The sequence below is a fragment of the Salvia hispanica genome, chromosome 6, assembly GCF_029641045.1.
Source record: "Salvia hispanica isolate PSC_SH4W2 chromosome 6, Shi_PSC_v1, whole genome shotgun sequence".
Classification (NCBI taxonomy): domain Eukaryota; kingdom Viridiplantae; phylum Streptophyta; class Magnoliopsida; order Lamiales; family Lamiaceae; genus Salvia; species Salvia hispanica.
In genome coordinates this window covers 30358501-30385573 of record NC_142697.1, presented here as the reverse complement: position 1 = coordinate 30385573, position 27073 = coordinate 30358501, and the positions used below count along the sequence as shown (strand labels likewise).

The following is a 27073-nucleotide window of genomic DNA, read 5'->3' as shown; positions in this document are numbered from 1 at the left end:
GAGTAGTTGCATTATACACTGTTTTAGTCAAAATTCAAAATTGGACCCCAAGAAAAATTTGTTACATAATCACCAATGAAACAAAACTGATCACCAAATCCAAAATCAATCTTCTCAAAAAATGGAGGAAGACAGAATCAACCAATTGCCGGATGAAATTCTTGTGCATATCCTCTCCTTTATCGACAGCTATGAAGCCTTTGAAACAACCTTTCTCTCCAAGAGATGGAAAAACCTGTGGCGCTCCCTCCCCTCCCTCCGCCTCCACCTCAGCAGCGCCGCCTCCTCCGACTTCGTCTCCCACTTCCTCTCCCACCGCGACGCCACAGCCCCCGTCCACAGCCTCAACCTCTCACTCGACGACAAATTTAATCTCAAACTCGTGAATAAATGCGTGCTCTACGCCATCAATCACGGCGTTCAATCCCTCCGCCTCCGCGCCTACAATACTCATCTGAGGCTTCCCGCCGCGCTTTTCACCTCCACGACGCTTTGCGAGCTCGAGCTCAAGCTGTTTAACAACAACGTGACTCGTGCACCCGGGCGGCTTCTTTTACCGAATTTGAAAACCCTTTTTCTCGAAGCCCATTCGACCTTCGATGATGACACCGGGATGGAGACGTTTGCCGGCCTCCCGGGGCTCGAGAAGCTTACTCTGCGCGGTCGTCCGTTTACTAGCCTTGTTTTAAAGGCTCCGAAGCTTAGAGTCCTTGAAATCCTTCAATATTCGCGTAGTATGGAGGAGATTTCTGCTCCATTGCTTACCTCGTTTCGATTCGAGGGTTTTTCACCTTTGGAATGTTCGATGATGAATCTCCCAATGTTGGAACAAGTCTATGTAGACATTTATAATATTGGATACAATGTGAAAAAGTTGCATCGGATGCTCCACCAACTTGGAAATGCTACCAATGTTTCATTGACTTTAGACACTCTCAAGGTATATCCCTCTCTCATACACTACTTCTAGTCTTTTACTACTATTGTTGCTTAGATGTATATATTGAGTTGTGATATAGCAAAACTCAATCTTACTGCAGAATCAGAGGTTATTTTTAGACAATATGAAGGTCATCATAATAGTCTAAAATGATCTAAAACAAACTAAAAATGACAGGTTCAACAGTTCGGCACTAAAAATTAAAATTAATTCGACATTGATTATAACCATGTCTATATATATGTATGGTAACGGTTGTTTGAAATTGAAAAGGTTCTTGAACTGGATGATGGTCCAATCGAGCAAAGTCCTCCTCCATTCCCGAACCTCAAATGTCTCAAGGTGATGAAAGGACATTACAAAATTCGTACAGTGCTTCAGAGTGTAATGAACTATTTGACAATCGGGACTTTGTATTTTGAGAAGGTGGAGTTTCCTGATGGTGTGACTGTGGTTGAAAAGAATATGTGACAACGAAGATTATAAAGTGATGATGGATCTTTTTGACTGGAAGGTGAAAGAAAAACCATATCTATACACCATTTACTATATTAGTCTCTTGTCTATTTTTTTCATTGACCTTGTGCTAGAAAATATTTATGACTTACTACTATCTTTTATCTCGTTGGCGTTTTTATATTTCTTTGTTTCATTCTTTCTATTTTGTTAAGGTGAAAATGGTTGAGGCTATTCCTAAGGTGTCAAGTTGTGAACTCAGTAAATCCGTTGAAAATTCTATAATTGATGTGAATATGTATAAAAGCATGGTTGGATCCCTCCAATATAAATTCCTCTTCTGTTGGAATGTTATTTTTCTGCATTTTGTAATTGTTTTTGCTCCTCTGATCCAGGCTCTAGGGAATAGTTGAGATTTTAGAGGAATTTTAATCTATGCATATGAATTAGTAAGATTTGTTTAGTGCTGTACTTGATGTTATGCTTGGGGAGGAGGGTTTCAAATGCTTTTCTAAAGACTTGGCTTATATGTATATGTATAGATGTATAAATGTATAGATATCTTTTTGAATACCAAGCTACTATCTTTCTTAGGTTTCAAGCTAATATCTTTGCCTTTTCTAACAATTAGGACTAGGATTATCTATAGGAATAAATGATAAGTATAAAAAATAATTAGAAAAGTCTAATCTAAACATACTAAGAAGTAGATACAAGTGATGCCGATGGCTGTTTGACTCTTTGGACAGTTGCAAATCAGTATCACTGGATAGGAGATATGATTGTTGTCTTCATCTTTATATTTCAATGTGAAAGTGCCCAACTTGGCAACTTCTTCTAAAAGCTTACTCATTCCCAACTTGAGACATGATTCAATTTTATAAATTGCTAGTAGTATTTTTCATATTTCACTTTTGTAATCAACTCCTTTGTCTCCTCATCGATGCGAGGATGTCTGCTATCTATGTTTGGCCATCTTGGAATGCCAATTTTTCTACACACACGCTTTGTTGATCTCTTAGCTATATAAAAGAACACAAGTAAATTTTGCTATCATTATCAACAAAACTGATAGAATAAATTAAATGAATATATATATACTCACAACCAAGCTCTTTTCCATCATCATCTGGAATCTTGGAAAAATATGGATTGAATACTTTAATAGTACTCATTTTCCTTTTTTGTAGTAGGAGTATTTCTTTTGTCTCTGCACTAGGTCCTTCCAATGATGCTTCTTTTGCAAATATAAATGGAATTAGTTATAGTATTGTAGTAGTTCACATAAAATTGTTTTTATTTAGATAATATTACCACAATAAAAAATTTACCAATCTCAATTTTGTTCTTTTCTTGGGTGCAACTTCCATCTTCAATTTTCACACATTTTACATCTTCAACCACCAATTCCTCACCTAGTTGTTTTTCACATGTCATTTTAAAAGTTTTTTGAGTTAACACCAACCCCTTTACTTGTGGCCCTCCTTTTATATATCATGTTCTCTAACAAGAAGAATATTATGAAATTAATACTCCATATTGATATCATAAATTTGAGTAAAAATATGAGAAAATAAATGTATTCCACGCGAGATCTGTAATTGTGTCATTTATTTTCAATTTGTATGATGCTTGCATACATAAATGATTTAAGATCATCTATTGTCAATTTTGTACGAGATTAGGTCAATTTGTATGATCGATTTTATACATTATTTTTGTATGAGATTAGGTCAATTTTGTTCTCTGCTCTATAAAACAATGAATCATTGAGCTAATATATGAGAGACTACAAGTTGAATCTAACTAACTCTCCAGCTGAAAATCAGTTATAACCGATATCTTCAAATGGCTAGTTTTAGCCCATTAATCGAGCTCCCTTCTTGCTCTTCTCCTCGAGCTCCAACGACTCCCAATTCTTAGCTCAATACTCAAACGTGATTTGCACGGGCATAACTTCACAGAGACCATGTGGCTTGACCTCGTGACTTGTGAGAACTATCATGTTAGTGAGCTTTGTGTTGTGCTTCTTTCATTTCACTGATTTTAATGAAAAATTGACAGAGTAAGAGAGAAAATGATAAAATATGAGAGAGAAAGTGAAAAAGTATGCAAAGTTAAAAGTTGGTAAAATATTTGAGAGAAACTTTCTATTTATATGAGAATTTTTCTTAAAGATAGTTGGGACTATTTTTTGTTGACAAATGGAGTATATCAGTAAGTAGGAAAGAAATTTTTATTTTAACTTTTTGTGGCCATTTGATTGCAGCAATATACATTCAATACATTTAAATTTCAATTTAGTCCCGATCAAATTTTCAGATTAAAGATATTTTGAATATGTTTTTTTTGATGGTTATGAATTTTGTGATGAGCGGTGAATTTGTAATATCCGAATCTATTGGGGCATGTATAGAGAAAAAGTGATTTACAAATGTCAAAATATATTCAGATGATATGAATTGTAAAGGACTTTTACATGTGACATATTCCCTCCGTTCCCTCATAGTTGAGACGGAACTTTTCGGCACGGAGTTTAAGAAATGAATGTTGAGTGTGTTAAATAAATAGATAAAAAAGTAAGAAAGAGAAAAAGGTAGAGAGAATAAAGTAAAAAGTGAATAAAGTAGAGAGAATAAAGTAAGAGAAAGTAAAGTAAGAAAGAGGAAAAAGTTACTATAAATGAAAATGACTCAACTATGAGGGAACTTCTCGAAATGGAAAAATGACTCAACTATGAAGGAATGGAGGGAGTAATTCTCAATCATTTGAGTAGATATATAAGAAAATAATTTATACTCCTTCCCGCGTCACACAAAATAATTCATTACTTGATGTCATGAATATTTAAGAAATTGTTAAATGTGTGGTGAAGTGTCCAAAAATTGAAAATATATATGTTTGTAAAATGTAAAAAACTGATTAAAATGAACTTTTTTATAAGACAAAAAAAAGTAGGAGTACTATTTTTATCTTTCTGAACTAATCCACATTACTAAACATTCATTTAAACTACAATAATGCAATTAGTACCTCAAAATTCAATGCACATAGCGCTGGATTATTTAGTCAAATCCAAATTTGCAACTCGCATTAATTATATCATTAAATGCCTCGTTGATGTAAGAATTGCGTTTCTGAACTTTTTTTTTTTTTTTTTTTTTCCTGGCCAATTGAACAAAATTATATATTCAATACATTTGAACTTTTATATAACAACTAACAGCATGGAAAGCACTGAAAAACAAAAGTTGTTTAATACTTTTTTCGTCTGTGACTAAGAGTCACCGAACTTGACATGAGTTTTAAGAAATAAGTGAAAAAAAGATAATGATACGAGTTTCAAGAAATAAGTGAAAACAAGATTGTGGTACATGGATCTCATTTTTATACACTAATTTTATAGTAATAAAATATGAACGAGATAAATTAGAGGGATATAAAATCTAATTTCAATTTATAGTAAAAGTGAATCGAGATTGTTAATTACGGAGGGATCGATATGACAAACTAGAATAATTATTCTCGAAGGAATTAACTTTTCTTAATACAAAAAGTTACTACTACAGTAGTAAATTAATACTATTATAGAAGAATTTGAGTATATATATTGATGGGTTGTGAACATTGAGGGGTGAATTTGAAATATCCAAATGTGTTGGGGCTTGTATGGAGAAAAAGTGAATTACAAAATCTACGAAATTGACGCAATTCCCCAAAATCCACTCTCCAATACTGTAATTCTCTCAATTTCAACTCTGCCGGCCAATGAGAGTGGAACTAATGGCGGCGGAGAGCAGCAGCAATCGGGGGAAGAAGGACTCTACGGCCTCAGGGTTGTTGAATTCGCCGACCCGCCCAAACGACGACGTTGAAGATCCCGTCAAATCCCCGCCCCACTCCCCCAACAATTCCTCCACGCGCAAGGTCAGATCACCTTTCCATTATTCACATTTTTCAATTGATTGATTTTTTGAAGAATATTTGAGTTATTTGGGGGTTTTACTGTTATCGCTGCTTTCTGTTGTTTACTTGTGCATTGTTGTTAGTTACTTTAGGTGTTTGCGTGAATTGGAGTCGGATATTGGTTGATTAGATCAGTTAAATTCTGAGAGGATAAAAATTGAATTCCAATTATGTAATGATGTTAATGCATACTCAAAATGCTTGAGAATTTAGTATGTCTTTGTGGCATTGATGGACTTGGATACTTGCAGCTAATTACTTTGATCCAGTGAGCGATGATATAGTCTTGTAAAGTCTACTTTTGTCCACTAATTAACCACTATCAAGCTAGGATTTGTATTAGTATATAAGAATAGATCATGTTTGTGATTTTGTTGAAGTTTAACCATAATATGGATTATAAAAGGAAAATGTCTTGTAAATAAAAACGGAACAATGGAGGAGAACGAACTATACGTAATTCTATAATGTAATATCCTGGTCTAGCATTTAATGATTGGTGATTCCCGTTGAGCCACATGATGGTGCTGGATTGTGTGTGGATATTACATTGTTAAACGGATTGGGCTCTTAAAGATTTCATTTGTATGTTGGATCATAATATTGGGATGTTGTCGTATTGGAGTTGACTGTTGATTATGGAAAATAAGATGCATTCAAAAGGAAAGTCCCTTTTGGAGATTCAAAGTGGAAGAGTTGGCATGTCGGCTTCCTTTCTGCTTCTTCTTTATTTACAAGTTTTTATATCTTCTGTGTTTTCAACCTTTAGTGAACTTATCAGAATAGGTGACAGTGACATTAGCAGATGAATTATTCCTAAGAAAGAACAGTAAAGAATGGTAGTAGTTCTTTAGTGATTCTTGTCTATTGAATCTAATTCTGCACTTGTTGTACGTTGATGTAGTAGTTGGAGCCTAAAATGAGCCTAGGACAAGGTCACTAGTTCAGTACCAGTTGCATGAATTATTTCTGAAACAAAGAATATGCCATATGATTTTTTAAGATTGTGTATCCACCCAAACCTGTGTGAAAAAGAAAAAAATCGAACTAGAGGACATAGAAAAGGAACAACCCAAACTCCTGCATGTCACTTTGAGGCACCTCTACTAATTATGTCATTATGTGTATGTTGTATCCATATAGAAGCAAAATGTAGGGGTAAAATCTATAAAACCCATGAAATGTTCCCCTTACTATCCAGCTGTTGGACACTTGGATCTTGATTGCTGCAAAATGCTTAAAGTCTTAGTATATTTTAAGTTATGATTCTTGGCATCTTGCTAACTACAGTGATAATGAGTGAATTCTTTCCTGACATACTATATTCTGTCCCCCCCTGTGTTTCAAGTGGTTTGGTTTGGCTACAACTGTGTAAGGATTAAGGAATCTTCTTATTACATACGTGTTGCTGCATGATTTGATTTTGATTAAAACGGTTTTTAATTAAAAATCTTAATTCTGTAAGGAATAAATATATTCAAATGTTTTCTTGAAAATAACAATTACCCAATTAAGTTCTGAGGTGAAGTACCAATACCAAATGATGAGGAGTCTCCATACTTATGACATCCCCAGAATAAGAGTATGATTTACTCCCTCTGTCCACAAAAAATAATCTCATTTGTGGACGGCGATGGTTTTAATGAGAAATTGGTAAGGAGATAGAAGGAGAAAAAGTGGGTAAAGTAAGAGAGAGAGGAGAAAAGGCAGGTAAAGTATGAAAGAGAAACTTTCCATTTTTAGAAATGGGACTACTTTTTGTGGACATCCCGAATGGCAAAATGAGACTATATTTCGTGGATGGAGGGAGTATAAAGTTTGGGTTGGATTAACAAAGCCTATTCATTTTCTGTTGAATTCTTTTGGTAAATAGCTAGGACTTGTGTTGTTATAAGGTCAAGTCACCCTGATGTATGTGCTTTATCAGGCTTGCTATGCTGTTCTTCAGAGTTGGGTTTCCAAGAAGTTCATGACTGGATGGTAATGACTCTGGCTCCAATATAGTGATGCATACTGTTTACCATCTTATTCCGTTCTTTTTTTCTTTTCTTCCCTTTCTAATGAAAATTTATATTGCAGTGTGGTTTTATTTCCAGTTGCTGTTACATTTTTTATCACTTGGTGGTTTATCCAGTTCGTTGATGGTTTCTTCAGCCCTATATATGAGAGGCTTGGCATTGAAATATTTGGTAAGTTCTTTGGTCGTATTACTATTAGAAGCTCTTAAGAGTGTATAAATCCGTGGTCCTGATTGACCGATAACACAACATTTTTTATGCGGACCATAACTCATCGATCCATTAGTCTCAAAACATGTGGATTGCTTCTCAAATTCAATGTGTTTATGGCTGATTTTTCCTTTATATCTGGTGCAGGCCTTGGATTCATCACATCAATAATCTTTATTTTCTTTGTTGGTATGTTTGCTTCGTCATGGTTGGGTTCCACTGTTTTCTTGATAGGAGAATGGTTTATAAAGCGAATGCCCTTTGTAAGACATATATATTCAGCATCGAAGCAAATTAGTTCTGCAATCTCACCAGGTAATTGTCATTTTCCATGTTCATGTATTGTTGTCAATAAGCGTCATTTTAAGTAACTGCTTGACTAAAGTCTCCTTAATAGTTAGCTGGTAAAGCTATGTTTTAATCTCAGACAATCTTATACTGTTAGATATCACTTTCTTTTACTCTCATAAATAAAAAAAATCCAAAAATAATGAGCTTGACCCTGAGTGTGCTGTGTGCTGTTTACTGTAATATCTTTGCGGATGCGAACATCTACTAGTATCTTTCGTCCTGCATAACCAAATGCCAAGGTATACGCAGGTCTCCTCTTAACACAGGATTTTGTTGTTGATTTTTATTGTGTATAAAATTACAGATCAGAATACAACTGCTTTCAAGGAGGTTGCTATTATTCGCCATCCTCGTGTTGGAGAATATGCTTTTGGCTTTATTACATCATCTGTAGTTCTTCAGGTTCGTGAAATATGTTCTCTTTTAAGTATTCTCTAAAACTAAGCTGTAAGTTCGTGACTCCTAAATAAGTCACAACTTGTATTTCTGCGGCATCAAAAAATGTATGATAGTGGTCCATATTTTACAACTTGACATTGTTGACAAGATAGGCCTTATTGGTAAATTAATTTGCATAAATTATATCCGTATCACTTACATGATTTGCCTTTGAATTTTGTTTTTCATGGCAGAGAGATAATGGGGATGAAGAACTTTGCTCTGTGTACGTACCAACAAATCATTTATACATCGGGGACATATTTCTAGTTAGCTCAAAAGACATCATTCGGCCAAACTTGTCTATCCGAGAGGGCATAGGTAAGCAGGGTACCTTTCATGTTTTGAAAGAAAAAGATGAATTGTAACATCAAATTTACTACAAACATTTGTCTGCTAAGCTAATTGATGATTTTTGTGATCTTGTAACATCAAATTTAGAACAAATTTATGTCTGCTAAGCTAATTCTAATACCCGATCTTCACTCTAGCTGCTGTCCTGAATCCATTTCCCTTTTTGTTTCAGAGATCATTGTCTCGGTGGGGATGTCAATGCCTCAGGTCATTTCTCCCGTTGAAGAGCTTGCACGTCAGAATGTCCGGATCCCTCCTGGTAGAATGATGATATAGCAACACATTGCTGCATGTTTCTCTGCAAATGTGGGCGTAATTTAATTTGTTTTTTCCTCTGATAACAATAGGGAATTCATCTTCTCATAGCTAGTCTTTCTTGGTGTAGAAATGCAACCTATTTCGCATATATATCTAGGCCTGATCAGTTCACTATGTCGACAAAAATGTATACCTATTCTGACCTATATTCTTTTGATTTTGTACAAAGGAAAATCAAATTTTCGTTCCAAATAGTTTGCAATTTAAACTTTCTCATCTAATTCTGTACAAAACTACATTCATGTTGCTTCTCTTATAAACATGAAGCCTGAAAGACTACAGTCACGTATGTATTATAAACCTTTTTCATTAATTTTGATGTTATCTTATCACTGATAATATTAAGTTAATCGATAGGTTCAATTCTTTCCATGAAGATTAAATTTAAACAAAACAAAATTAAACTAGAATTGATTGGGTGTTGAACAAACAACCCTCCAAAAAAAAGGGTATGCCGCTTTTATAGCGAAGAGCACACAGTATTCTTTAGTAAAAGGCGAAAGAATAGTTTGCTATGTGCTCAACGCGCGGCTGCATAATTTTAAACATGAATTCGGTTCTTCTTTTGTAATATTGTATATGCTATACAACCATCCTACCTCTCTTCCATGTGGGACTGGCCTCTCTATTAGTAAAAATGAGGTTTTGATACACTTTATGGATTGCACATTACGGTTTGATGAGTATCGTGCTTCAGTATATAAGTTGAGAACATTCTCCCGGCAAAAATGGTAGTAATTCTAGTAATGTTTAGTGGCCGGTGATGGCCTCATGACGGGCAACGAACAATGGGGTCGTATCTGAAGGTCCATGTCGTATTCCCTTGGCCGAATATTTGCTCTCGTGCCATAAAATAACTACGGGGTCAAAGTTCCTTTGTCATGAGCTTTAAGTAATACTCATTGTAGTTTTAGATGGTAAAAAAATATATTGAGAGTGTGACTGGAGACACTGTTAAGATATGACAAGAAGCAAAGTCTATGAAGAAGACAGACTGAAAACAACATGATTGGATTATATCTTAATTCAACCTTATGTCCTCTAGACGAAATGTTGGTTTGATTATGATACACAAACGTAATGTGATTATTGTTAGTATTAGAATTAAAAATAGGGAATAAAGAAGACCACAATTTCTATTGTTTAGGACCGGATTGAACTTTTTTTTTCGAATTTCATGTTTAGGATTGAACTTCAAATTATAGAATTAATAAAGTTTGGAATAGTAATCATTACAAATTCAAATATTGTTTAAGAATATAAGTCTACAATTTTAAATTCATATCCCTATTTGATAGTATAGAAAAGTCAATTCAAGCAATTTAGTAAAATAATTTAGTCTCAGATAACTATTGTACTTACGAATTTATTATCTTAAACCTTAAGTTAATCGGTGATTTGTTTCTGCAATGTGTAATAACTAGAAAATTAAAGATAAAAAAACACTAAGTGACAATTAAAAAAAGTACTGAACTTTACCAAAAAAAAAAGTATTAAACTTGCATTAGTTGGGATGTCAAATAGACAACCCTCTCCAAAAATAGGTGTATGCCGCTTAAATAGCAACGAGCACACGGTATTCTTTAGTAAAAGGCGAAAGAATAGTTTGCTACGTGCTCGATACACGGCTGCATGATTAAAACTTTAGAATTCAGTTCTCATTTTATAATAGTACATCCGATGCGATGCATCATCCTACCTCTCTTTGGTGTGGGATTGGGAATGCTCTCTTTGTTCTTCCACTTTATTTCTTTCTTTTCTTTTAGTAAAAGTGAGGCTTTGCTAGACTCTACGGATTGCACTGCACGTCGTGCTTCAGTAACATCCTCCCGGAAATAACAGTAGCAATTCTAAAAATGTTTAGTAGCGGTGCTGGCCCCCATGACGGGCAACTAACAAAGGGGTCATATCCGAAGGTCCATGGACTCCATGTTGTATACCTTGGCCAAATATCTCTCGTGCATAAAATAACCACGGGATCAAAGTTCACAGTTTAGAGTGTAGTTGATTATAGCCTCGATTTCGACTTATTTTTTGTTTGCTAGTAAGAAATAAATAAAAGGAAATTGAACTACAATTGATTGTAGGAAATAAATAAAAGGAAATTGATACAATTGATTGTAGGAAATAAATAAAAGGAAATTGAACTACAATAGATTGGGTTGCCAAATAGACAACCCTCCAAAAAGAAGTGAATGCCGCTTGAATAGCAATGAGCACACGGTATTCTTTAGTAAAAGGCGAAAGAATAGTTCGCAATGGGCTCAACGCGCGGCTGCATTGTTATAATTAGGAATTCAGTTCTTATTTTGTAGCACAATCCCACGCTATACAGCTTCCTACTCTCTTCGATGTGGGACTTGCCACTCATTCTTCTGATTTATGAATTAATTCAAAATCAACATCAATATGAATTGTCTCACTCGTAAACTAAACTATTCTTTACACAGGAGAGGAAGCAAGTGTTTACATGGATAAACCAAGGCACATAAGCTAATGCAGGCGCAAGCTTTTGAAGCATCAGCGTTTCCTTCGCGCTGTAGGGGGTAACTTCTCAGAGGGGCCAGTGGGAAGCTTTTCCCCAGTTTCGCGTTCAATTTTTCTCTTTAGCTCCCTTAGTATTTTAATTTGACCAAGCTTTTCTGGAGATAATTTGTCCCAGTATATTCCTACGAGCAACAGAAATCCGGTCGTTTTCTTCCACGATAATGCAACAGAACAATCTTAGCTAACCAATAGCATTGCATTTGCAGGTTCTTTTGAACATGAAAATTGGAGAAAATATTAACAGATGGAACTGACCTTGAGGTTTTGGAATTGAGGTGTTGGTGAAGATAACTCGTGTCGGAGTGCATATGATGTCGACGGGTACATCATGGACCAGTAGTTTGTCGATGGGTATGTCATCCACCAATTGCTCATCGTGCACTTTATATGTAAATGAAATGGATGATCAGATGAAATCGGAAAAAACATTAAGGTCGTTGAGTCATTCACAATGGAAAAGTATAAACTATTATAAGAGGAAGATTGTGAATATCAATGTAGTGTTGAACCTCAGTAACAATGTTCATTAGTCCCTATTGCTCAAAAGTGAATAAATGGATTCATATCTACGTATGACTGTATTAATTCGAAAGGCTGTGAACTAAGATAAGTAATTAACATAGAGACGATATAGAAGCAATCTATTGAATCTATATCAAGAGAAAAATTAATTAATTGTTGTGTGGATTTGAGAACACTTAAGGAAAAGCCACAGAGAACAGACCAGATGTGACAATTGGTGTCGAGTCATCAATGGAACCCATGTAACGTAGCATACCATATTCAAGTTCAGCAAATCCCTGCATTAAATAATTACCATAACTCCAACTGCAGCCAATGTTTACAAACAAGACAAATCACGTATAGGGATCGATTAAGGACTATCATTCCACGGAACATTTAAGGGTACGGCCCATTTCCAGAAACATATGCAAAAAAAGATAGCATCTTATACCTCACCCTTGCCAAGTCTTGCCCCGGTCTTTGGGTCTACAGCAACAGAACCAACAACGATTAAGTCCACTTTTATCTTTTCCTCCAGCCCTATCGGCTTGCCATACTTGGCAACTCCGACAGATGTGCATGCCTCCTTAATAGTGTCAGGACTCAACATTGAGTACTCAAGAACAGAAAAGAATCCGGTCCTCAGACGTGGCTGTGGAGTCAAAAGCTTTTTGCCACCTGCCCGCAGACACAAATAGTAAGCACGACAACCATCCAAACTCGATAAATGTTTTGTGCATAATGCAAGCCTGACTACGCCGATACTTATATCAAAACGTAAAATCTTATCTAAGCCAACAGATAAAGCCTACGCAACGTTTACTTTCCCGAATTAACCTAGACAGATAGAAATAGAATAGGTTAATCCATTGCTTACTACAGTAAAATGGATTAGTAAAATAAGCTCTTAAACAATTTATAATAGCTAGAAAAAGCTCCTGCAACTTATAAGCTTTTGAAACATCACATCTTCATTTGTAAAATTAAGCAACAGCTACCATTAAGTGTGAGGAATCGGACTTGTTTTTGGGGCGTATCTGGATTAACTTTCACACATTTCGCCTCTTTAAACACCTGCAATTCACTCAACTGCCACAATCGAGAAGAAGAAATCAGTCATAATTTATCAATTTTTAGAAAAATTACAATAGGATCAGAATTGAATTGAGTACTTTTTGAGCAGCAACGGCGGCGCCGGTGAAATTGGGGATGCGGTGGTGAACGGGGCGGGGGAATTGAGCTATATTCCGGGCCTCCATCAAGTCCCAAATCCGTTTCCTGATAACCCACTTCCATGCCTTGGGGTCGCCTTCGATTGCGGATTGCTCGGCCATGGAGTCCCGGGCGGCGGCATCCAAGCGCAGCCGCTCCGCCTCGTAGGCTGCCTCGTCGAAAGTGGCGTCGCTGCGGCGGGCGGCCGTCGCGGTGAGATTTCTCGAAAACGGCGGGGGAAAGGGGGGTTTTGGTTGGGGAATTGAAGGGAGATTAAGGAGTGGTTTGGAAGTAGCAGGAATCCATTTGATTGGCAGCGGAAATGCGTGAGAAAGCTTGAGCAATTGCGCATCCATACAAAAATGGCGGTTAGGAAGTGACGCGGCAGTTTTCGCAGTGTTGGATGATGTTGCGTTGTCATCTGAAGAAGTCGCGTTTTCACCCTTTATTTCTTTTCGACTGTTTCGAGATGTTCATGCAGACGTATTATATCATGAAACATGGTGCATTATATTGCTAACTTTACTAATTCATCAATATAATGTATTAAAAATGTCAATACGGTGACATTAAAATGTCAACACATAATATCAACACATTATATTGAAGTTCAATAAAATTATGTGTTGACATTTTAATGTCATTGTGTTAACATTTTTAATACACTGTGTTGATGAGTTAGCAACTTAGCAACTTAAGAAAGTTAGCAATTAATCACACCGCTAAATCAAATAAAAAAAAATCAGAGTTTAGTGAAAATTAAAATCAAATTTAACCACACTATTCGAAATCCGAACTTCAAAAACAATCTTAAGAAAAAAAAAATTGCACAAATATACTCCAAAGTCCGAAACCTGATATCCAAACTATAATAATAACAAAAAATCGAGGTTGCACAGAAATATCTCAAAACATAAAAAAAATCGAAATTCAAACAATATTTTTCTAAAAATATTTGTATTACACATAGATACTGTTTTAGATACTCCTATAATATATGCTCCCTCTCGTATCCTAAAAATGAAAACTCTTTCCATTTCAGGAAACTTCTTTCTTACTCATTTTTCACTCCTTTTATCTATTTTACTCTATCAATTTTATATTAAAACTTATATCGTTTTAAAAGTTTGTAATTATCATCCTAGGTAACTGGTTCCCGTTTGCTATGATAGTGATAGAACGTGAGGTTCTATCGATGCAAAAAGAGCACGCGTACGACATAGATTGATTGGAAAATATGATAAACACACCTAATTGAAGTTCTAGGGTTTTGGAACAAGAATGAGAAAAGAAGTATTTTATTTCTTAATTCTCAATGAATGAAAATACGATAGAATTCTATTATATAGAATTCTAAACCCTAACATGTGTCTTGCTAATCAAGAAACATAATTAGAATAAAAGATTACAAAAGATATGCAAAATATCTAAAGATAAATAACTAAAATAAGATATATGCTAAAATCAAGAAAGGAATATTGAGGATGATCTTTGGCGAGATTTGCTAGATCGAGGGCCCTATCAACTCTCCCGCCGTTGAAAACCACCTTGCCCTCAAGGTGGATCATGAATTAGGAACATGAATGGCGTGATTTGGATATTCATAGCAATGCCGGAGTGTGTGGCAGGGGTTGTGAAAGCTGCCCACTCTGATCCATCCTTTGTGATAAGCACAATTGCCACCATTTCATCATCTTGCTTATAAGCCAACTTCTTGAACATCTCAACAGCCGCAAATACCTCACCAAATTTAGCAAAGTCAAACACTCTTATCTTGACAAATGATTGATTCGCAACCATGGTGTACAATAATATCCGGAACATAGCAACCCTCTCCGCATCAAGCACCGTGACACCGCAATGAGAAGCATCCACCCACCCTAGATTCGACAACACTATATGTAACGATGGTTTCAACCCCCTTGAAAACTCCCGGGTCAAATATGCGAGCTCCGTCGTCTCCACCAAATCGAAGAGTATCACAACTCCATTCGCTATCCCCGTGATAGGAACCCATCAAATATAAGAGAATACTACAGCTGCTGTCCAAACATGTCACAACATTGTGAGGCGGGATCGAACGGCCATCAGAGGTGAGTGGCTGGTTAAATCTGAACAAATCCCGATCTACAACACAAAGCAAAGCTTGCTTCTGCAGATGTGACTCCATATAATAATCACCATAAGATGGTGTAGAGTTTGCTACAGAATGTGGATCCATTTGAGCAGATTTGATAGCAAGAAAAGCATATATTTGTGCAGGCTGCCCAGAGTCAAATAAAATAGAGACCACCATACCTCCCACTTTAGCTTCAATAACATCACCGAACTTGGATGAGGGATTATGTTGATCCTCGGGCAGTGGGCATGACGCCATGTGATGATCTGGAGGGACGAACACTTGCATCACTGATCTCGGGTGAAGAATGACAACGTTTCTCGAAATATCAAGAGTAACATCATCATTAAGAACGACGCCGTTGTTGGGAACATTGATGAGCGAAAGAATTGGGCTCGTCCCAATGTCTTCGGCTATCGACTCGTTGATCACCTGCTTCGAGTTCGCGACTTCAACATCTTGTGTAGCCGCGGCTCGATCAACTGGAAACTCACGATATGGCTGCCTGATCTCGGACAGTAGTGACGTTGGGATTGTCGATTGGGAGGCGGCGCATTGCTGCATCACACAAGAACTTGACTCCTCAAAGAATGCTGAAGCAAATACCTCCTCTGTAATAGTTTCCGAATTCTCATAGCAATTGATTGTTTCAAAACCAATTCCATTAGAAATAATATATTTGGGTGATTCCATAATTGGAGGTTGATCAACCCACTGATCATCATCAACAATATGTGAAACCTCATCCTTGGTTAATTCTGGAGCAAAGCGGTGGTAGACTGCCAATAGAAAATCGTCCCAACCTTTTCCGACATTATTATCCGTCCAGCGTGCCATCCATTCTGACGTCGGATGATCAAACAAGTATTGAGTAAGGTACAACCGATTGGATAGAGGGGTATAGTAGTAGTTGTAATAATACTGCATATGACGAATCCACTCGGCTGCATTCTGTCCGTCGAAACGAGGAGGATCGACTCGTAGGCGAGGCAAGGCTGCAGGTGCTACGCCGGGCGGTGCCTGCGTAAGCGATGGCGGTAGCTGCCATCCTCGTTCCACGGTCACTCCAGGTGGAGGGTCAGGCGGCTCCTTTGGCGCCATAAAGCCGGCAACTGCAAGTTTGGCTAAGGTTTCATCGAGCCTTCGATTCAGCGCATCATGTTGTCGTGCGAAGGACTCCTGCTCGAGCCCGTGTGTCAAGAACTTATCGTCATGGTTGGCAAAATGGATGTTCATGACTGATGTTGTAGAGAGAATATGTGGTGGGAGAAGAGTAAATCAAGAAAGCACCAATTGATAGAACGTGAGGTTCTATCGATGCAAAAAGAGCACGCGTACGGCAGATATTGATTGGAAAATATGATAAACACACCTAATTGAAGTTCTAGGGTTTTGGAACAAGAATGAGAAAAGAAGTATTTTATTTCTTAATTCTCAATGAATGAAAATACGATAGAATTCTATTATATAGAATTCTAAACCCTAACATGTGTCTTGCTAATCAAGAAACATAATTAGAATAAAAGATTACAAAAGATATACAAAATATCTAAAGATAAATAACTAAACTAAGATATATGCTAAAATCAAGAAAGGAATATTGAGGATGATCTTTGGCAAGATTTGCTAGATCGAGGGCCCTATCAGATAGGTAGTCCTATTTTAAGGTAATGAAAGGGATATATAGAGTCATATTCTAATGCTTATATTTAAATTTTAAAATGAGTGGATGAGATTAAATCTTACGAATCTCAATAAATAGTAGACAAAATATCAACAAAAGGGTAATATTGTCATTATGTTATCATATGATAATTTTCGTGAGTGTTTTTTTATATCAACATAGTATATTACAAATATCAACAATCTGACTTAAGAATATCAACACTAGTACAAGAAAATATCAACATATATTTATTGAGATTTTTGCATGGTTTTATTGAGATTTTTTCATAGTTTTATTGAGTTTTTTGATGTATTTGTTGATAAAAATCTGGTTATCAACATTTACGAAAACTAAAATAAAAAATATCAAATTTCATCATCCGAACGTCGTCGGAACATATGCAATTGAGATCTCGTTGGAATCCTTATAAAATTATCTTTAATTTGATATATTTTTTGTGAAAAAATAATTTAAATCGAGAGAGTTACGTAAATTTAAAATTTTAAGATGATTTTAATGAAAGGAAATTGACATTAATACCCTCTAATTTTATTTATTAATTTTTTTAATTAAAAATATAATACATGTGACATTATTTCAACTACTAGATCTTCTAATCTAATGACTAAGATTTAGTCTTAGTTTAAAATTGCTAATTAGTTAGCCATTGATCACTCCCAGATACGTAATATTAAAGATAAATTTGGGTTTTCCTGTTTATATACATCTGGTTAGAAAAATCAAAATTTTTCAGTAATTTAAACCACACTGATATCAAACAAAAAATCAAACCAAATTTTAAATTTTGATTTGAGGTATTTTGCTTAGCTCTAGTCTGTTATCTAAAATGCTAAATTGAGTACTACCTCTGTCACTAATAATTTGGCACCATTTGATCCGGCACGAGTTTTAAGATATGTATTCTCTCCGTCCATAAAAGTTGAGTCGTATTTCTTTTTAGTCCGTCCCAATAAAATTGAGTCATTTCCTTTTATAACAAAAGACAAAACATCTAATTACTCTTACTTTATTCCATCATTTACTTTACTCTCTCTTATATTTCCTACTTTTTTCATCTCTTCTATTTATTTAATACTCCCTCCGTCCCATAAAAGTTGAGTCGTATTCCTTTTTAGTCCGTCCCAATAAAGTTGAGTCATTTCCCTTTTTAACAAAAGACAAAACATCTAATCACTCTTACTTTATTCCATCATTTACTTTACTCTCTCTTATCTTTCCTACTTTTTTCATCTCTCCTATTTATTTAATATAAATTCTTAATCTCCGTGACCAAAAATTTTGTCTCAACTTTTATGGGACGGAGGGAGTATAAATTTTTAATCTCCGTGCCCAAAAGTTTTGTCTCAACTTTTATGAGACGGAGGGAGTAATAGAAAGTGGGTTGAAAAAGTTAGTGGCATATTAGTTTTTTAATAAAATGTGAGTGAGAATGAGTAAGTAGAATGTGGGGTCTACTACAAAAATAGTAAAAGTGAAATGTGACAAATTTTTAAAGACGGACGAAAAAGAAAATAAGTGACAAATTTTCAGAGACGGAGGGAGAGAGTAATAGACAATATTTGACGCTTCCATTTCCAAAAGGTGAAAGCACATTATCGCATCAGGCCTTTTATTGAGAATGAAATATAAATTATAGCGTTCTATTTGTTTTACAGAACACAACTTAATCCAAAGATTGACAAAGAATACATAACAAATTTTTGAAAAAAAAACTCTTTGCACGACAAATAAAAGTATGTGAGCTCGCATCATTTTTATCTACACAGACAGCAACACACCAGGCCACAGGAGAGCTGCAGTTTCCATAGTTTTCCGACCTTCTCGGACCGTCATTGATCTCGATTTCGCAGCTTCTCTTCCTACACATGAACTCCGACACCACCTAAACTTCTTTACCCTTTTGTATCATCTAATTACAGTCCAAGCCACACACTTCTAACACGATGCCATCCCTCGACAAAAAGGGGTTGATACGAACCCACAGCAACGAGAATATCGAGGCCAAAAGAATCGACCACACCACAATGATGGTCGGGAGGCGGTCCTGCCTCCCCATGAAACCCTTCAGGAACGGGTACAGATGGACGATCACCCATAGGGCGAAGAAGAGCCTCCCGAAGAGAGGCCCCCACGACTCGTACCCGTTGTTGATGGCGTCTGAGACTCCAACCACAACCCCGATGATGTTGATGATCATCAGCGTCATGGGCGGGATCAGCAGAGACGTCCACTTGAAGAGGTACAGATCCGAGAACTCCCCATCGTCGGCTGCTTTTGAAGTGACGGTGAAGTTTGTGTTGACACCGGCCAAAACTTTGAGGAGACCTTGGATTAGAGCGAAGAAGTGAGATGAGACGCCTCCGATCACCCAAAACTGCTCGTTTCTCCACAGGTCATCGATCGCAACGCCTCCCCACTGCATCTCCAGCACGCTAGTCACAGCGATGGATATGAACATCCCCATAAAGATTATACTCGCGTAGTTACTGATCTGCAGACACAACAAAAAAACAACTTGATATAACATCCGACTGAAAAACGATCGAACATCACGCTTGCATAGGAACGATAACTGACCTCTGGGACGATAAATTTGCCAGTAAGCAGGCAGACGGCTGGTAAAGCGCAGTAAGCAAGCAATGGAAGTGAAGTCAATGGATAGACGACCGAGTTAATGTACGAGAATCTCTCCAGTGGTTTAAGACCACATCCGTATCCATACCAAATGGGGCAGTGCCTGCTCAATAAAATTTCGACCGATCCCAAGGCCCATCGGAGAACTTGGTGGAGACGATCAGAAAGATTGATTGGGGCAGACCCTTTGAATGCCGGTCTTTTAGGCATACAGTAGACCGACCGCCAGCCGTGGCAATGCATTTTGAAACCAGTCAAGATATCTTCAGTAACCGAACCATAAATCCACCCAACCTAGCAATATATAACGTTCGGGGTCAGAAACTATACACGGGAGATAAATGATCTCAAGCAGCGAGCGTAGTGAGTACCTCTTTTCCCCATTCAGTTTTATCTTCGTAGCCACAGCTGATCACATGAATAGCTTCTTTCAAAAGCGATGCAGACGTTGCTCCTGCAGGGACCCCACCGTTTTCTAGGAGTGCTGAAGCAATGAATACTGGTGATTGTCCGAATTTTTTCTCGAGTTTTACTTGGGGCATCAGGGCTGACTTCTCACTGCCAATTACTGCCACACAACAAATGAGAAAATGTCAAAAAATTATAAGAAAGAAGATATAAATCTTTTTATATTAGCATGGTATATAACTGCTTAATTAGAAGATCATTTAAGGTACATCCTCACCTTCAGCTCCTTCCTCAATGTTTTCAAGAGCATGGATCTGAGTCAAAGCTTCCTTGTTCTTCGTCTTTTTCTTATCATCCTTTGATTTCCCTTTCTTAGTCTTCTTTCTAGATCCAAAGCAGCAGCAGCACCATTTTGGCCAGCAATTGCATGTTTTCCCCGGCGGTTTCGCTTTCTTGGGGGCGTCATGTCCATAAAGTGCTTGCCTCCTGAAGACGCATCCAGTTCCGACATAAATTGGACCTTGGATCCCATCAAGACCTTTCATATTTATCTGAACAAACATAAATTCAATCATTCATGAATCTAAACCACAATTCCGAAGATGTGACACGGGGAAAGGTTTTTGATACGTACATCGAAGAAGACAACGTTGCGATTCGAATATCTGTCGTGCCTATCAATTCCATCAAACCTTTGAGGGAACTGCACGTAGCATATTTTCTTGCCCGCTTGCGGATCCATCATGAAACACATAGATTCTCTGAGAGCCTTACTGTTATTTATGTAGTGATCACAATCAACATTGAGTAGGTAAGGAGCATTTGAGATGACAGCCGACACCCGTATCTTCAAATTAGAAAGAAGCAGACTCAGGGTTAGATAGCTCGTCGGTATACAGAACTCCAAGAAAGGAAAAAAGCAGGAAAGATAGTTACCAAAGAATTCATGGCACCGGCTTTCTTGTGATGCTCGTATCCAGGCCTCTTCTCACGAGAAACGTATATAAGTCGAGGAAGCTCGTTACCTTCAATGTCCCGAACACCATTTTGACCAAGGAATACCTGTATCATGCCAGGATGATCCCTGACATTGTTTCCTGGCCATGGAGTACCATCTTGCATCGTCCAACCCTCCTCGGGAACCTTCTGAGCCATTGCAACCAGCGCATTTATCCGCACTTTAAACTCTTCATACTCTCTCTGCATCAAAACAAGTTCAAACCCAGTTTTTATCGTTTTCTTGAATGAAAATAACACAACTCGACACATCTTGTAGAGCAATGCAAATGGTACGCGATAGAAATAGAGGAGAGGCTGAATACCTTCATTGCACGACGTTCCCTCACAAATGTCGGTTCTACCTTGTCTCTCAAATAGTCAACCTTTTGCGCAAAATACCATTCAGGAGCACGAGGTTCAATTTTGAACTTTTTACAGAACGGGACCCACTTCCTAGCGAACTCAGACGTCTCTGAGAGAGCTTCGAAAGTAAGCATTGCGGCACCATCATCAGACACATAGCAGGCAACCTTGTCAATGGGGTAATCCACAGAAAGTATAGAAAGAACGGTGTTGGCCGTAATTAGCGGAGGTTCCTTCAAAGGGTCCACCGTACTCACAAATATGTCTATAGGAGCTAGCTCGGAGGGCTTGCCCTCTTTCTCGTACCTGGTAGCAGAAGAATGAACATGAGAGATAGATAGATGGTGATGGAGCATTTAGCAAACAAAAGGAGAAAATGTATACCTTAACGAGAGTCTATCGAGGTACGTTTCTCGCTTGATTGGAAACCACTTTGGGAACTGATCGAAGATCCAGGAGATGGCAAACCATATCTCACATATAATTGATGTTAGCCACAGTCCATATGCATCATTGACGGGGTGACGGATTCTATAATGAAAGAACAATCCTAGAATTGCCATACGCAGCAAAATGACGATTCTGTATGGGCTTATCTTGCTTGAAGGAATCGGTATCTTCCTCGAAAGTGGTTGTCGGCCTTCATCCATCCTGTCAATAAGGACAAAACAGATTTGAGATTACATAATTACAACAAAAAGCTAAAAAGGAAGGACATTCTATATTTTAGAAAAGACATAAATGCTCAAATACCAATGATAGATTTGAGAAATTAGCAGTTTTGACAAATCTAAAATTGAAGAAAGGAGCTGAGTTTATTCATTTATACTACTTTTGGAGAAACGTTAAGCTTTCGGAAAGTACACTGTAAAAATCTTATCGTTTATCTCTAAGATTATCATACGAGTAAGTTGCATAAGCTATATTAGCTGTCTTAGTTCCTCCACATCAGCTCAAGTTTCATTAATCTCAACCGTCTAAAATTTCATCTGCCACATTGTCCCATATTTCACATACTACTCGGTATTTCATGCTATCTCTATATCAACATTCTGACACCTATGGATAATAACAATGCCGTTCAATCATATCCATGACCAATTCCTCGTTCGTGTTCTCAATATTTACAATGTTTTGTAAAGTTCACCTCCGCAGCCGAAATTCTCAGCTAATAAATAGACTATAAAACCAATATTTCATTTTCTTGCTAAGAAACACCTACTTTGCAAGGTAGCCAATTAAATCAATAATAGAAGTTAGCACGTTTAGGTCAATATTAAATACCATTAAATTTAACAAGCTTTTACAACGGCTACAAAGCAGCGATGGCAAAAGCTATAAGTCAAACAGTACGCAATTCCACTACAAGTATTAAAAGCATAGGAAATAAAGCCATTAAATGTGAGACAACCGACACTCTGTGAAGCACTTGAAAAAGGAAGAAAACAGAGAATTGGTAAAGGATGGACCTACTTGGGTAAATCAGCATCATCCAGCTCATCTCCACCCCCTTTTCCTCCTTGATGTTTCACAACTTGAAGCTTCTCATTCTGCTTCCTCTTCCATTCTTCCATCCTCTCCTTCCACGCCACAGTGCCGTAGCCATACACGGCCAAGTCCTTCTTCGGATCCATCGGCCGCGGTGGAACTACACATCAAAACTCGAGATCAAGAAAACCATCACTAGAAAAAAAAAACATCAACAGTCACACCACAAAACACTCACATGTCATGGATGAATCAGAAGAGGGCATCGGATGGATTCGCTTCCCACCATACGGGGGGATAATCAGGGCATGCTTATCGGCTGAGATCGTGTCATCCTTCATCGAGAATCAAAATGCAAACTTTATTAGAATCTTGCAGTCAATTTTTACTTACACTAATGCAAAGATCAAGAAACACAATATATGTGACAACTACCTCTTGGCCATAAGTGAGGAGAGGGATCTCGGAGTTGACAGCTGCGGGATCCATCTCTGAGTGAGTGGTGATGCCGGAGGTAGTCCGGCCAATGCCCCGGGAAGAAAAGGCTGCTCCGGCAATGTGCTGCTCATACTCATTGTAATCGAATTCGTGCTCCAAATCATCAAACTCATCCTCATCTTCATCCCCATCCACTCTCGGACTCCCTGAAAATTTGAAGAAAATGAGTAAATTAATTTCAACAACTAGATTCAGAAGTTAGGATGAGTGATAAAAGAAGAAATAAATCACCTTTAATACGCTTGTATCTAGTTTTGCATTGAGGGCAGGCTTGATTGCCCTCTCTTCTCTCATACTCATAGCAAGGCCTACAAACAGGGAATGCACATTCATTGCAAGCAACAAAAGGCTCTCCATCTACACTGAATTCAATCTCATCTCCACAAATCTGGCAAATCTGCCCGGTCAACTCCTTCACGGAAGTCACCTGCCAAACAGGGAAATCTACAGATTAGCACTAGATCAAGAAATTACTAAAATCAACAAACACAAAACTTGACAGGAAACTATTACAGATTTGTAAAAAAGTGAGAAAAATCCGGAGAGAGCCCCAAAAAACTGAGAAATTCAGTTGAGTGAAAACTAAAAGACAGGAATGTGGACTGGCCCGGAAATCTAGAAAAGCTGAAAAGAGCTAAGAGAAACTAAATCGGGAAAAAAGTTGTTAAACTGAGACATTCAATTATAATGAAAGTAGGAAAGAAGTTGGTTTTCAAATCGTCAAAACCTTGAAATCCCACAAAAAAGATCAAATCTTTAACAAGTAAAAAACTCAAGAAAGATGAAAAACTCAAATCTTACTCTTCCAATGTCATCAGCATTGATGAGAACAAACTCATTCCTGTTATGCGAGCCAGCAACGAGCCTCCCTTTAGTGTCCATGGCGAAGAATTCAGCTCATAAATGGAAACAGAGGCTGAATCAATGGAGAGAGAGGAGAAATGCGAGCCCCATTGGCGCAAGCGAGAGAGGAAGAAATGGGATTTATTTTATGGTTTTGATACTTAAATAAACCCAATTTGTATTAACAATGAGGTGAAAACGACGGATTAACAGACGCCCTAGCTAAAGAGAGAAGCTATTATTGCAATTGCATTGGCACTCGGTGAAGAGAAGTGTCGGTTTAATATAAAATTGTAGCAATTGGTAGGTGGGTATTTTGTGTGGTTTTTCTTGATTCTTTTCTTGAGAGATACCCATGTTAATGATGGAGGAGGACTTCTTCTCTCTTTTCTCTCTCCATGAGTTGAAATGAGCTGTATGGGATAGTGGTGTGTGGATCGGAGGAGGCAAATGCCAACAAGGACAAAACAACAATTGCCTATTTCTTCCTAAATTAATTTTAGAAAATATTTCTTTAAAAATTAAGTTACAATTTTATAAATATTTGTTAAATAGTTTGAGTATAATGTAGTAAGGTGAAGTTTAGGTTTATTACCGGAAAATAATTACTAGCACATTATCAATTTCTTTCCAACGGAAACATTAACTTCATTTTGTGTAATTGAATATTAAATCAACTTCAATTAACTAAGCATTTAGACTTAAAAAATCATTATAGACTAAAATTAACACTAATTGGAAAGTAAAGAGGGTTTTTGAGGTGGGGCGGCGGCGGCACATGTATCACTGAGTTTTTTTATTCACTTTTTTTACTAAGAAGTTGTTAGTGCATTTACAATGGATTAAAAATTCTCTAATCTATTTAGACATACCAAGTTAATACTCCCTCTGTTTTGATAGGTGTAATTACATACTCCAATAATACTCCCTCTGTTTTGTTGGGTGTAAATTGTAATTAAAGTATGAGAAGATTATCAAAAGAATATGAATCAAACTATCGTGGAGGAGTAAAATTTAACTTATTGAACACTTACTTAAATTCTTATGTCAAAATAGAAATGTATCACTTTGACTGGAATAAGAAGAGTATGAGAACTAAATATATCTTAAAATGAAAACTTTGCTTAATTTGTTATTGGACCATAAAACTATGAACTCTAATATAATTCTAGTATTTTTCACTGTAAAATTGGCCAAAGATATCACATACTTGACGTTCCATGTATTATTTCCCAACCCATCCCAATTAAGATATTCTCGGTCCATCCCAATTAAGATATTCTCGGTGAATATCTTAATAAAGTTTAATATTAGTAGAGCCTAAAAAAAATGTTTCAATTACCATGGGATAGAGGGAGTAAAAGTTACATTTATAATAAAATATTAATGCGGTAAAGTTAGTAGAATGTAGAGTCTATAACAAAAATAGTAAAAACGCAAACGAAACATTTATTGGTGGATGAACGAAAATGACAACCTGAAATAATTATTGATTGAAGAAGTGAGTAATAATTATGTGCACAATGAGTCTTCTTCAATCTCAACTAAACCAAACCTTAAACTGCACTAGTTGACATTTTTAATAATATAAATGTGTCTTAAGTTACGCCGGCCATCTAGTATGAACTTGAATACGAATATGATTTAGCCAATCTACAAGTGGTTCCTAAAATTGAGACATCGTCATACATGAGCTAAACTGATTCACAAATTAAAGGTGACGACAACTAACGGATGGTATGAGTATTTTTTGAGAATTTTAATACTGTTTCATAACCAAAGACTTGTAAAGGAAAATATGATAGGCGTAAATTGTGTGAATCGGTAGTTTTAGAAATTTTAAATGTGTTGTATGTTGCGTCACACCGTCAATCAACAACAATTAAGAAATTAAAAGGCGAAGAAACAATTAGTCAACTTACTAAATCAATACCTAAGATTGAAATATCGTCATACAAAATGCAATTGACCCACTGATCAAAGGTAATGAGATGATCATATTCATGTCGATGAAGGATAGGGAAACTAAATGCAAATTGACTTGCTTATTAAAGATAATAAGATGATCATATTCATGTCAATGAAGGATGGGGTACCTATAGATCTAACTATAGAAGTGAAGTTGTTACTATTTAATAATAAAAAACAGGCTAAGAACAATAACAAAGCAAAGTGAAATAGATCCCACAATGAAGAAACTCGAAATTCTATATACCCATTTTAGTGCGACATAAAGGTATGGAAACTTAGGCCAACAAGTGGTCCAAAATGCCAAAAGAAATTTTAATTTCAACAAACATTTGTCCAAATATCCCCAAACATGAAATTAAAATTTAGTTAAATTTTGGGTCCAACAAAATGTCATACTAATATAATAAGTAGTAAATGACACCGTGGCCACACCAATATTTATTTCGAGGAGGCAATTGAGATTTTAGTACAACAATAATTGGAATATAAACTATACAAACAGCATGCGATATTTTGTTAGTAGATTTTTATTATTTTAAGTAGTAGTATAAATTATTAATTATCTCTAATTATAATTATCTCTGTTTGAGGATCGTTCCAATAGGTCTAATTAAATCCTTTTGTAGAGAAAAAAGAATTCATCTTAGACATAAAATTGTCAAAATATATAAAATAATTAAAGGAGCTCCCTATATAAAAAATAAAAAGTAAATAATTGCAATAATTATGAAAAATAATTGAAGAAACTG

At 36.5% G+C, this 27073-nt stretch overlaps 4 protein-coding genes and 3 non-coding genes across 8 annotated transcripts; 2 read left to right on the top strand and 5 right to left on the bottom strand.

Annotated features, from left to right (window-relative positions):
- Window positions 1-15: 15 nt before the first annotated feature.
- On the top strand, window positions 16-1560 carry LOC125203265 (putative F-box/LRR-repeat protein At3g42770). Its single transcript, XM_048101577.2, has 2 exons — window positions 16-940; window positions 1214-1560. The coding sequence occupies exons 1-2, from the start codon at window positions 122-124 to the stop codon at window positions 1409-1411; spliced, it is 1017 nt and encodes a 338-aa protein (XP_047957534.1). The 5' UTR covers window positions 16-121; the 3' UTR covers window positions 1412-1560.
- Window positions 1561-5075: 3515 nt separating this feature from the next.
- LOC125204269 (protein LIKE COV 2-like) lies at window positions 5076-9243 on the top strand. Its single transcript, XM_048102869.2, has 7 exons — window positions 5076-5323; window positions 7290-7342; window positions 7442-7551; window positions 7738-7905; window positions 8246-8343; window positions 8574-8700; window positions 8906-9243. Exons 1-7 carry the CDS (start codon window positions 5165-5167, stop codon window positions 9007-9009), a joined length of 819 nt encoding a protein of 272 aa, XP_047958826.1. The 5' UTR covers window positions 5076-5164; the 3' UTR covers window positions 9010-9243.
- Window positions 9244-9466: 223 nt separating this feature from the next.
- LOC125208717 (U5 spliceosomal RNA) lies at window positions 9467-9584 on the bottom strand. Its single transcript, XR_007174198.2, has one exon. It is a non-coding gene; the product is annotated as a U5 spliceosomal RNA (small nuclear RNA).
- Window positions 9585-10561: 977 nt separating this feature from the next.
- Window positions 10562-10682, bottom strand: LOC125208719 (U5 spliceosomal RNA). Its single transcript, XR_007174200.1, has one exon. It is a non-coding gene; the product is annotated as a U5 spliceosomal RNA (small nuclear RNA).
- A 528-nt stretch (window positions 10683-11210) lies between these two features.
- Window positions 11211-11328, bottom strand: LOC125208713 (U5 spliceosomal RNA). The gene has a single exon (XR_007174195.2). It is a non-coding gene; the product is annotated as a U5 spliceosomal RNA (small nuclear RNA).
- On the bottom strand, window positions 11301-13743 carry COG0212 (NagB/RpiA/CoA transferase-like superfamily protein). Of its 2 annotated transcripts, XM_048102015.2 has the most exons (6): window positions 13275-13740; window positions 13101-13191; window positions 12554-12780; window positions 12323-12398; window positions 11854-11979; window positions 11301-11720 (listed from the first exon to the last, which is right to left on the bottom strand). In XM_048102015.2, exons 1-6 carry the CDS (start codon window positions 13668-13670, stop codon window positions 11572-11574), a joined length of 1065 nt encoding a protein of 354 aa, XP_047957972.1. In that variant the 5' UTR covers window positions 13671-13740; the 3' UTR covers window positions 11301-11571. The 2 variants fall into 2 exon arrangements, with proteins under 2 accessions (XP_047957972.1, XP_047957976.1); XM_048102019.2 differs by lacking the exon at window positions 12323-12398 and having other exon boundaries at window positions 13275-13743.
- A 4923-nt stretch (window positions 13744-18666) lies between these two features.
- Window positions 18667-24717, bottom strand: LOC125203555 (cellulose synthase A catalytic subunit 2 [UDP-forming]-like). Its single transcript, XM_048101933.2, has 13 exons — window positions 24312-24717; window positions 23742-23937; window positions 23448-23656; window positions 23251-23347; window positions 22998-23172; window positions 21909-22175; window positions 21485-21830; window positions 21099-21362; window positions 20797-21009; window positions 20440-20713; window positions 20126-20322; window positions 19698-20048; window positions 18667-19611 (listed from the first exon to the last, which is right to left on the bottom strand). The coding sequence occupies exons 1-13, from the start codon at window positions 24390-24392 to the stop codon at window positions 19030-19032; spliced, it is 3252 nt and encodes a 1083-aa protein (XP_047957890.1). The 5' UTR covers window positions 24393-24717; the 3' UTR covers window positions 18667-19029.
- Between the last annotated feature and the right edge of the window lie 2356 nt (window positions 24718-27073).